Here is a 12453-nt window from a genome sequence, read left to right as displayed (position 1 = left end):
GGCGAGGCAAATGGGCAAGCCTCTTAATGTATGGCCCCTGTTCACCTAGCAGTAAATAGGTACGGGATGTAACTGGAGTGGTTGTGGCCTCGCTTTCCCGGTGTGTGGAGTGTGTTGTGGTCTCAGTCCTACCCGAAGACCGGCCTATGAGCTCTCTCTCTCTCTCTCTCTCTCTCTCTCTCTCTCTCTTTCGGAGTTCGTTGCAGGTTGCAATCGTGCTATTCTAAGTGAAGACTTATTCTTACTGCAGGTAATATATTATACGGTATTGTATTTTCTAATTTTAATTCATCTAAGATTAATTACACCACTTCTCAAGATTGCTCATAATGTCACACAAATTCAATCAATGCCCTTAAAAATGTTAAGCTCATCTCCGTAAATCCTTATCTCCGTAAATCCTTCATCAATGTTAATCACATACAAATAAAACCACAAACATTAGGTGCCAATTTCACAGCTGATGCATCTCAATATCAACTCAATGCTTGACTTCTATAAATGCCCATATAATGTATACACCACAATATATCATATGTAATTATCTCCTCAATATGATATATCTTAATGCATCAACTGTGGAATTGCACTACACATACATAAAATCTTAATATAACATCCTAATAAATACACATCCTATATTTGTTTCCTCCTTTCACTTAAATGACATAAACATTGTCTTAGACTGCATTAACAACTATAGAGCTTTACTCACTAATACAAGAAAGAGTCTGTCCATGACTCAAATGTTTCTTCTCCTCCTCTCGGCCACTGCCTTCTGCTTTCTCCTCTCGTTTCTGCCAAGATTCTAGAGATCTTCTTGCTGGTTTCTGCTTATTTTAAATACTCAAGGTTTCGTACCTTTTCTCCACGCCCATTTTACCATCTACCATTCAGAGATCAGACATGTGGAGGTCCACGTGTGACAATGTAAGGACGAGAACACATACGAAGGTAATGTAGAAACAACCTTAAACGTAGTATACACAACATTGCCTTACTGGTGTTTCATAGGCTCAACTTTTCCCTAGTCTCATAGCACGTTCACCATTGGTCTAAACATGAAATACTGCTTGTTCATTGGCCATTTAAAACCACCAATCCTGTTTAACTACACGTGGGGAAACACGTGTTGACTATACTACTCTCCAACATCGTAACCAGAGTATTTTGTTTTGGGTGTTTGTTTGGGTCTGCGTACCATCTGATGCCTGGCTTCCCTCTCTCTTGTTAATGTTTGGCCTCCTCACTCTCGTGTTCGCAGCAGGGTCCCTTTTACAATTCTCCCGTAGACGTAATTATTTACATCCTTGTGCCACTGCTGCATCACGCTATGTCCCACCAGGCTGTGGCATGCCAGGTTATGACATACCCCCATCCTTAGTAGCGCGTCCCGGCGCTAACTGCTAGTGGTGAGGGCATGCGTGATAAGCGGTGTCCCCTGTTTTGAGCTGGCGTTGTGTGCTGACAGTCACCTGGGCTGGCGCAGCCTGTGCCAAGCCAAGGAGTGCACAGGGTCGGTAGATGCGGTAGGCCACCAGGCCGGCCGCGATGACCCCAATAGGCAACAGGATCCAGAGCCAGTCCTTCCAGTTGTGCCAGTCGAGTGCCGTAGGAGGGGACTGTTTCGCCAGCGGCTGCATATGTGCAATATATTTTGGGACAGACCAGGGCTCAAGACCAAAACTGTCGGGAATGCTGATATTAGTGGTATTCACAATAACAGAATGTTCCCAGGATGAGAAGGCAATGGGAGTAGTAAGGGATAAGGTTGAATAACCATAGGAGCTTCAGCAATATAATGAGAGGAAGCAGGGAGAGAAAATGTATCACTATGTATAGAACAACCCTGACTCACTTTCAGAAGGCCAGTACCATTAATAATGTGTCTAGTAGTAGGAATGGAGGAGTTTTACAATTCACAGTAATATCTAGTGGTTTGCTTGTGGCATAATTCCACCCAGATGGCTGATCAACAAAAATAGGCTTGAAAGACTTCACAATCAGCGTGTTACATATATCAGAGACAGAAGGCTTGTGCAGAAAAATAGCAACCTCACAACAATCAGTGTTAGTGGAATATATAGGTTGGTTGGGAGGACATATCAATATATCATCAGACATCCTACAATCATCAAAATCATCAGTCAAAAAAAATTGATTTCTTGCCTTGTTAATCACTAAATATTTCCTTGAAGGTTGATGCATTAAAAAAGCATCTGATTTAGAAATAGGAAAGGGAAGGGAGGTCATCCTGAAGACATCAAAGGTGTCAGCTGGAATTCCTCGCAAAGGAACGAGTAAGTAGAAGCTCAAGTCATGTAATGCAGTCTTATGGATTACACGAATAGCAGCTCTGTGTAATCCTAAATATTCTGGTTTAGGAGGAAACAATAACTCATGTTTAACTGATATCTCATCTAAAAGTTGTAGTAAAAATGCATTTGTCACAATATTAGGAGAAATATGGGTTTCCATCATACTTTGTAATCCTATCTTAAAATTAATATGATCAGCTGCAATGGATGTCAAGGCTAGCTGGACATGCAGTAAAATTTCCAGTGAAAGAATGGATTTTTCATTATTTTCTATATGTTTTTCCATCTTAGTCATAAGGGTCTTAGTAACACGGGTAGCAGTTTCTAGTTTTTCTAATGCTTGATGAACATTTGTTAGTTCATTGAGAGTGACATTGATAACATGGGAATGAACATTGAGGAGTTTTCTTTCCTCTTCTGTGAAGGAGTCTAACGATTGTAATCTTTTATGAATAAAATCAACTTGATCTTGTGTAGCAGTCCCAAATAATGTGTTTGCAAAAGATCCTATAAAATTTATTGCCCCCTTTTTTCCTTCTAGGTTGAGGAATGTCATTGGCCACAATATGCATTAGGAAATCCTGCATTGAAGCATGCAAATTTTTAAATCTTTCTTGAAAAGCCAGGATATGCTGAGAAATCAAAGAGGTAAACAAGATAAAATCATCTCCCTCAATTTCATCTAAATTATATATTATATTCTGAGTGATATTGTTGGCTTTTTTAATTGGCTCATAGATATCCTCCAATTTCAACAAAAAAGGCACCACATAAGCTTGTCCAGTTACAAGTAGTTGATGGTCTTGGGAGAAACTCATCCCTTGTTGAGGAGGTGAGCTTTGGGGTACATCCCAGGCTTGAACGTATCCCATGCATAGCCCCACAGTCTGCAAAGGAACATTTCATTTTATTTTATTTATTTTCTTTTACCATATTCTAAGGGCTTATGCATTACAAACGGAAGATTCGGCACACTTGTCCTCGACCGTAAACTGTATGGGACTGACGTGGTAGCTTCACCTTGATATTCTTCTTGCAAATTCTCAGTTACATTATGAATTTCCTCATCAACACCATGACTCGCTTCTGATAGTGAATTGTCATCCGATTCTGAATCTACACAGTGCTCTACATCCCTGAGAACACTGGAAAAGGATCTAGTGTCTGCAATGTCAACTTGGTTTCCCTTGTTTCACCTGGCTCGTGTACCGGATATGCTCGTCTGACATTCGGGTTCATCTGAGGGTAGCATTGTCTTCATGGATAATTCTTATTCTGTCAGTGTGTAATGTTGTCATCTTACCATTTCTAATGTTTCTTAATTTGACCACTACATCACTCACCTTTTCTGTCACTCTATAAGGACCTGTATATGCGGGTTGCAACTTTGCGGGGGTTCCTGCAGTGGGTACTCGGCGGACATATACTCTATCTCCAACTTGAATAGTCTTTATCCTTGCCTTCTTACATTGAGCCTTTTCATTTATTCCTTAGCTTCTTCTAAATATTGCTGACACCTAGCATATACCCTATTTGCTTTTGTTGCCATCTCCTGCTTAAAATCATCAACATTATACCAAACTTGTTCCTCTTTCATCATTTCAAATGGGATGGTTGGATCTCTGAGATACATGAGGTAAAAAGGACTTTCTTTTATACTTGTGTGGTAAGCACTATTATATGCAAATGTAGCTATTGGGAGCATTGTATCCCAGATATTCATATTATCTTGCACCAAAGTGCGCAGTATGTTAATCAAGGTTGCATTTGATCTTTCAACTATCCCATTTGCTTGAGGATGGTAAGCTGTAGTTTTGCTATGTCGGAAATGCAGTAACTCAGTTAATCCCTGTAATATAGAATTGACAAATTCCCTACCTTGGTCTGTCACTAACATCTCAGGTATACCATGTTTACAAATCACTTCATCAAAAAAATATTCTAGCAACTTCTGCGGCCGACTTGGTTTTCAGTGGTTTTGTAATCAAATATCTAGTAAGCACATCTATCACAACAAGACAATACATATATCCATTATCCGATCTACCCATGGGACCAACAATATCCATATGTATGCGCTGGAAAGGTCTCTCAACATCCGGGTATCTTCTCAGTGGTGCTGGGGCGTCCCCCCGACCTCTTAAGCCTACGACAGATGAGACAAGACCTGCAATATCTTTCAATGTCCTCCTTCATTTTTGGCCAATATGCAAATTTCTGACACCTACTTAAGGTAACGGATGGCCCACCATGCCCCGCGGTTGGCAAAGAGTGGCCGAGGTGTACAGCAGTGTGCACAAACTGTTCGGGTACTAATATCTGACGCGTCATTTCTCCATATGTGTTGTGACTTACTCTGTAAAGCATATTATTGTCTAGAGACAATTCTGATATCTTTAACTTCTTATACCTCTTATCAATATTGTGCTTACTTAATTTTCCTTTTATTTCTTGCTCAGTTAAATTCTCTCTCATTAACTTCTTCAATAAGCCATAAAATTCATGGTTATCTTGTGACCTTATTAATTCCTTCAGATTCCAATCCACCATATTTTCTTCTGTGTTTTCTGTTATTGCTAACAAATGTTCATTTCCTTCATTTATTTCCACTTCCCTCAACCTGGATAAATGATCTGCTACCTTGTTAGCTTTTCCAGGAATATATTCCACCTTAATATCAAACTCTGCAACAGCTAATTGCCACCGAACTATCCTGCTATTTGCATTTGAGGTGGTCAACAACCATACTAATGGTCTGTGATCTGTGAGAATATAAATAGGGTAACCCAGGCACAAATCTCTGTTTACCTTAAGCCCATATACAATTGCCAGAGCCTCTCTTTCAATAGTACTATAATTAAGTTCAGCCTTGTTCAGTTTCCTGCTAAAAAATGATAAGGGTCTTAGGTTATTCATGCTATCCCTTTGTTGTATTAATCCCCCGATGGCAAAGCTCGAAGCATCCGTCGTTAAAAGAATGGCTTTGAGAAGTCTGGAAATTTCAAAACAACATTTTGTGTTAATTCTTGCTTCAAGGTCTTAAAAGCCCTATCAGCTTCTTCATTCCACATTATGTGGTTATTGTTCTTCTTTCCATTCACCATTCCTGCTGTTAGTTTAGTTAAGGGAGCAGCTATCTCAGCATAGTTTCTCACAAACTTCCTATAGTAGTTAGCCATTCCAATGAAGGACTGTAATTCTTTCACTGTTGTGGGGCTGGCATGTTCTTAATAACTTCAATTTTGCTAGGCTGTGTTTTCAACCCTTCGGCTGATATAATATGTCCTAGATAATTTACACTATCCTTAAAGAAATTACATTTTTTCAGGTTTACTTTCAACTGAGCATCTTGCAAGCGTAGAAGAACCCTCTCCAAATTCTTTACATGATTTTCTAGATCTGTTCCTTGAACTATGATATCATCAATATAAACAAAAGTATCAGATCCTGTCAATCCAGCCAATACCTGATTAATAATTCTACAGAATGCCGCAGGAGAATCCTTTAAACCCATAGGTAGCACATTATGTTCATATAATCCATTAGGTGTTACAAATGCAGTCCAGGGCTTGCTTTCTTCATTTAACTGTATTTGATGGTAACCTTGTTTCAAGTCAAGGCATGAAAACATCTTTCCTTTTCCTAAGTTATGCAAAATGTTATTCACATTAGGTAAGGGGTAAGAATCATTCAGCACATGCTGATTTAAATTCCTGAAATCTACACACAATCTAATTTTTCCATCCTTTTTCACTATGGGAACAACTGGGGAGATAAATGCTGATCTGGATGGTCTAATAATACCCTGGCTCTCCATTACTTTAATTTGTTCAGCTACCTTATCATAAAAACAAGCTGGGATGGGATAAGGTTTCTTGGACGTAGGTCTGGACTGTAACTGAATGGTGTGATAGAAAAGGGTGATATACTTGGAATGTCGTCATCACTAGCAAAGACAGAGGAGTATTTAACAACTAATTCTTTCAATATTTGATTTTTCCTTGTTCCCTCAGGATACATGTGATTAATGATTTCTGAAAAGGCCTTCATTTTATCTGTTTCATTTTCTTCTGTCACACCATTCACTGTATATTCATCACTCCCGCTTGGCAGAACCTCACTCTGACAGGACTGTAAGTAGCCTAATGTTTTCCCTGGCTCTAACGGCACATGTTCACTCGAGAAATTTATATACCTCACCACAAACCTAGATTTCTTCTTCTCCATGTCATTTTCTAATTTCACTAAACCTGGACATAAAAACTGAGACCCTATAACTCCTTTAACTGGCTCGAATATAGCGATATCACTATCCACTAACTTTGTTTCTAAGGTCACATAACTCACTCGTACTCCTTGTAATATTGATGTCTGAGCTACTGAGCATTTATAACTGGGATTATCCTTTGATTCATTTGTTACTGCTTCCTTTTCACTTCTCTCAGTTATCATGATGGCATGCATCATGGGTATTTCTACAATAACAATTCTCCTTCCTTCAATATATAATTTCAGAGGTTTGGTATTTAGATTCACATTATATCTTTTCATAAAGTCAAAACCTATTATTATCTGTGATGGCAAGGCTCTATCTTCACTGATCACAAAATCATGTGTGTATATCTTACCTCCAATTGTCAAAGTTAGCTTAGTCTTTCCTGAAGTCAACATTTCATCTCCACTCGCATTGCGAATTACCTTATTTGTTGGAGTAATGTGTTTCTTTTAAGTTTGTCTACAACGTCACGCGATACAAGAGATACCCCTGCCCCGTGTCCATCAAGGCTAATACACTCTCATTTTCAATCTGAACTTCAATAGAAACATTTCCCGTGTCACTATTCACCGCTGTGATTACCACCGATTCATGTGGTTGCGTTGGTGGTAAATTGGCGTTTTTTTTGTGTTTGATATGTGGTGTACCTACGTGAGTTGTTCATGCAGTCCTTACTCGCATGCCCCTGTACCCCGCAGGTGAAACAAGTTACCGTGGGCCTCGCCCTTGGTGGTATTGGTGGTAATTTCACTGTGCACTGACTCGCGAAATGTCCCCACTTGTGACATCTAAAGCATTCTATGGTTCTACAATTTTGAATGGTGTGGTTATTTCGCCCACACCTCTGACAATGTATATTTCTGACATTCTGAGGGCGATACATCGTGTGATCTGTAGTAACAGCATTCACTGTCACTGCGTTTACTGGGACAACCCTATTTTCTTTGCGTACTGCAGCGTCGTGTAGCTGAAGGCTGGGGTGTGACGCTACATATTTGAGAGCTTTTCTGTATACTAATAAAGGCTTTTTCATATCTGCATCAGCAAGGATATAAGAAAAATCCTTAGGCAAGGCATTCACAATGATGGAGACAAATATATCATTATATACTTCCTTACCTGTGGGTTTCATGCTTTCTAATTTTGCCACAATCCCTTCTACTCTGATATAGAGCTCTGTTATGGTTTCTCTGGGCTGTCGAGTTACTGATGACAATTCACTGATCAGGCTTGGAAGCGATCTATCCTCTGGATAAATATCAAGGAATGCTTTTCTCACATCATCCCAATCATTTTTATGTTGCGTTGCACAGTGTGTCATATGAGTATATGCACTGTCTAATGCATATTGCTTGGCCAACTCTATCCTCCCTTCGTCTGTCCAGTTTGTCATTGTTCTATTTTCTAAATCCTTTATCCATGCGTGAGCGCTGGCGATACATTTTACATTTGGTACCGACGGGCTTCTTTCTTCACCTCCACAAAAATATGGTAACCCAATTACCTTGGAAAAATTATCCCTTGCATTGTCAGTGATCGCTTCCGCAATTTCCCCAGTACTAATACAAGCCGGGTTAGTGGGGAAAACGGAGATGTAGGGGGTGACTGCGCCATTCTAGAGGTTGTGACGGCTGGCTGCTGATTCGCTTTACCGTTAAGCGATGCCGAGCGCTGACGTAATTTATGAACTATATGTTTCATCTACAATTAAGCAACATTAAAATATTCTCAATATTTACTCGTTAACATCCGCTACATCCGTGACATCCAATGCACTTGATCGAATTTTAATTGTCTTCACTCTCAACTATACGCCTGCAACGATTGCAATTGCAATAATATCCCACCGCTGCCACCAGTTTCGGAAGTTCGTTGCAAGTTGCAATCGTGTTATTCTAAGTGAAGACTTATTCTTACTGCAGGTAATATATTATACGGTATTGTATTTTCTAATTTTAATTCATCTAAGATTAATTACACCACTTTTCAAGATTGCTCATAATGTCACACAAATTCAATCAATGCCCTTAGAAATGTTAAGCTCATCTCCGTAAATCCTTATCTCCGTAAATCCTTCATCAATGTTAATCACATACAATAAAACCACAAACATTAGGTGCCAATTTCACAGCTGATGCATCTCAATATCAACTCAATGCTTGACTTCTATAAATGCCCATATAATGTATACACCACAATATATCATATGTAATTATCTCCTCAATATGATATATCTTAATGCATCAACTGTGGAATTGCACTACACATACATAAAATCTTAATATAACATCCTAATAAATACACATCCTATATTTGTTTCCTCCTTTCACTTAAATGACATAAACATTGTCTTAGACTGCATTAACAACTATAGAGCTTTACTCACTAATACAAGAAAGAGTCTGTCCATGACTCAAATGTTTCTTCTCCTCCTCTCGGCCACTGCCTTCTGCTTTCTCCTCTCGTTTCTGCCAAGATTCTAGAGATCTTCTTGCTGGTTTCTGCTTATTTTAAATACTCAAGGTTTCGTACCTTTTCTCCACGCCCATTTTACCATCTACCATTCAGAGATCAGACATGTGGAGGTCCACGTGTGACAATGTAAGGACGAGAACACATACGAAGGTAATGTAGAAACAACCTTAAACGTAGTATACACAACATTGCCTTACTGGTGTTTCATAGGCTCAACTTTTCCCTAGTCTCATAGCACGTTCACCATTGGTCTAAACATGAAATACTGCTTGTTCATTGGCCATTTAAAACCACCAATCCTGTTTAACTACACGTGGGGAAACACGTGTTGACTATACTACTCTCCAACGTCGTAACCAGAGTATTTTGTTTTGGGTGTTTGTTTGGGTCTGCGTACCATCTGATGCCTGGCTTCCCTCTCTCTTGTTAATGTTTTTGGCCTCCCACTCTCGTGTTCGCAGCAGGGTCCCTTTTACAATTCTCCCGTAGACGTAATTATTTACATCCTTGTGCCACTGCTGCATCACGCTATGTCCCACCAGGCTGTGGCATGCCAGGTTATGACACCCGTGAAAACTCCACATGGTAGAAATAAAAAAAAATTTTAAAAATGCAAGGAACAATTAACTTCTACTTTGTGCAAGATATATCAGTAATGTCTTAATGAAGCTTATTTACCAACAACACTGGAAACATCTGAAATTTTACCGATGCCGAGGAAATCAGCACTCATGTGTAAGAATGATTACTTTATCGACACGTGGCTTTGACACCTGTCATCACGAAATGTCTAGAAAAAGAAGTTTAAGATATGTTGTTAAGGCAAGTTAACCAGTACAATGATAATCATCAATTTGCCTATACCAAAGACAGGTGTGACGAGGATGCTACCCTGTCTTTTAATGACTTTGTTTTATATTTGTTTTTCCTTTTTTAGATAAAAGTTATACTTCCAGTTTTAAACGTTTTCTCAAAATACAATATAGACATTTCTTGCATAATTTTGGATAACCCTTCTTTTCTTTTTAGAGAACCAGCTTCAAGTAGGCCTTATTTTTAACATTGTGTTCCTCTTGGCTGGTCTTCCCTACATAAAAATAAATAAGGAAATAAATAAAAATTGTGCCTTTAATACAATGATGATTGAGATGAGAGAAATGAACGTAAATTTTAATTTGATTTTATGGTTCAATGGCTTTTTGACTCATACACAACAATGTCAGCTCTTAGGGTACAAAATCGAGTGTCTTCATCACAAACGCTGGTACCCCGCAGGAATGCGCGTTGTCGCCCCTATTTTTCACCACATACACAAGCGACAGTGTGTGTCAGGCAGAGAACAGCCAATTATTTACTATACTGACAACACAGTCCTTGTGGGTCGGTGTGATACTGGAGAGGGAAAAGTTTGCGGCTTGGTGAACTAATAACTATTTAGAGTTAAATATTAATAAAATAAAAGCGATGGTTATAGACTGCAGCGTTTCATCATACGTTCATTCTCCTCTGCTAGTAAATGATGAGGTGGTAGAATGAGTCAAGGAATATAGATATTTAGGAATAACACTAGATAACACATTTTACTGTTATGCAAATATTATGGCACTTTATAAAAAAAAAAAACATATTCTAGAATTTATTTTGCAAGGCAAATAAGAAAACTAAGAATTGATAGAAGGATTGCTGATAAATTCTTCTCACCAATAATTCAACATGTTGTTTCGTTGAACATAACTTGCTGGTACGGAAATTATAACATTGAATAAATCATAGAGTTTGTAAAAATAATGAAGAATTGTAGGACACTTGGACTTCAGAATATCACCTACCCTCAAATATATATATATATATATATATATATATATATATATATATATATATATATATATATATATATATATATATATATATATATATATATATATATATATATATATCCTATGATTATAGACTATAGTAAATTCTTTGATTATTTAACTTCCAAAAAGGTGCACATTCTGTCCCTCTATCCTTCCGCGAAGATCTCCTTCCTTAGAGATTTCAATGTTCACCACCAGCTTTTTTTTTTTTTTTTATTTCTACCATGTGGGCTTTTTCACAGGAATTTCTGGGCTAAAGAGGATACTTTTTTGGGTACCTCCTATCTCAAAGCCCACCCGCTAGGAAACCGTTGCCCCGAGTGAGGAAGCCCAACCTACACTCGGACCGTGGACAGGATTCGAACCTGCGCACTCGGAGACCCCTCGGACCCCAAAGCACGCATGATTCCACTGTACCACGGCGGCTTTCTTCTCCCTTCACTGACCATCCTGGTGAAACTTTGATTTCCTCCATGACCTAGAGTAACTGGTGCAACACCCTACTCGTATTCCTGACCGTCTTGAAGATCCACCCAACATTCATGATCTCTTCCTTACCTCTAATCCTTCAGCTTTTGCTGTTATCCTATCTTCTCCATTGAGTTCCTCCGATCACAATCTTATTTCTGTATCTTGTCCTATTTCTCCAATCCCTCCCCAGGATTCCCCTATGCAGAGGTTCCTCTGACGTTTTGCCTCTGCCAGTTTAGGGGGACCTGAGAAGGTATGATGCTGATTTTCCTGGAATGATTACTGCTCCCGTGTCAGAGACCCATCTCTTTCTGCTGAGCGCAAAACAGAGGTGATAGTGTCTGGCATGGAGGTGTACATTCCTTATTCTTTATCCCAACCTAAAGCTTTTAAACCTTGGTATAACACAGCCTGTTCTCGTGCTATACATGATGAAAAGGTTGCCCAAAAAAGGTACTTCAGCCTTCCGTCTTTTGAATCTCATGCACTTAATATTTCTGCGCGGAATCATGCCAAGTCTGTTCTTCAACTTATCTAACACTCCTTCATAAATATAAAAAGTCAACATTTTTCAAATTCACACTCCCCTCGAGACTTCTAACATCTAGCGAAAAACATCTTCAATAACTTCACTTCTTCATCTTTCCCTCCTTTATTTTATCCTGATGACACCACTGCCATCTCTTTTGCCTCTAATTCTGAACTCTTCTCTCAAACCTTTTGCTAATAACTCCACCTTGGATGATTCTGGGCTTGTCCCTCCCTCTCCTCCTCCCTCTGCCTATTTCATGTCCACAATTGAAATTCTTTGTAATGATATTTTTCGTGCCCAAGCTAGCCTAAAACCTCGGAAGGCTTATCGACCTGATGGGATCTTTCCTATTGTTTTCAAAAATTGTGCTTCCGTGCTTCCACCTTGTCTGGCCAAACTCTTTCAGCTTTGTCTGCCAACTTCTACCTTTTCTTCTTGTTGGAAGTTTGCCCACATTCAGCCTGTTCCTAAAGAGAATGACCGTTCTAATCCCTCAAAATACCGTCATATAGGTTCAATCTC

At 39.0% G+C, this 12453-nt stretch overlaps 2 protein-coding genes across 5 annotated transcripts in view; both read right to left on the bottom strand.

Moving 5' to 3' along the window:
- LOC123509098 (ankyrin repeat domain-containing protein 17-like) overlaps positions 1 to 12453 on the bottom strand; it is a 57006-nt gene that overhangs the window by 40072 nt on the left and 4481 nt on the right. The gene's annotated exons all lie outside the window — the stretch shown is intronic.
- Positions 1252 to 8152, bottom strand: LOC123509094. Of its 4 annotated transcripts, none has more exons than XM_045263231.1 (2): positions 8099 to 8152; positions 1252 to 3205 (listed from the first exon to the last, which is right to left on the bottom strand). In XM_045263231.1, the coding sequence occupies exon 2, from the start codon at positions 2872 to 2874 to the stop codon at positions 1861 to 1863; it is 1014 nt and encodes a 337-aa protein (XP_045119166.1). In that variant the 5' UTR covers positions 2875 to 3205; positions 8099 to 8152; the 3' UTR covers positions 1252 to 1860. The 4 variants fall into 4 exon arrangements, with proteins under 4 accessions (XP_045119166.1, XP_045119167.1, XP_045119168.1 ...); XM_045263232.1 differs by having other exon boundaries at positions 7714 to 8142; XM_045263233.1 differs by lacking the exon at positions 8099 to 8152 and adding an exon at positions 6157 to 6236.

Source organism: Portunus trituberculatus, chromosome 26 (assembly GCF_017591435.1).
Source record: "Portunus trituberculatus isolate SZX2019 chromosome 26, ASM1759143v1, whole genome shotgun sequence".
NCBI classification, from domain to species: Eukaryota; Metazoa; Arthropoda; class Malacostraca; order Decapoda; family Portunidae; genus Portunus; species Portunus trituberculatus.
The sequence above is the reverse complement of the archived record's forward strand: the minus strand, read 5'-3'. Positions and strand labels throughout refer to the sequence as shown.

Bases quoted from the DNA above. Each gene is read 5' to 3' on its own strand.
- LOC123509094 (XM_045263231.1), bottom strand. From the start codon at position 2,874: ATGACATTCCTCAACCTAGAAGGAAAAAAGGGGGCAATAAATTTTATA.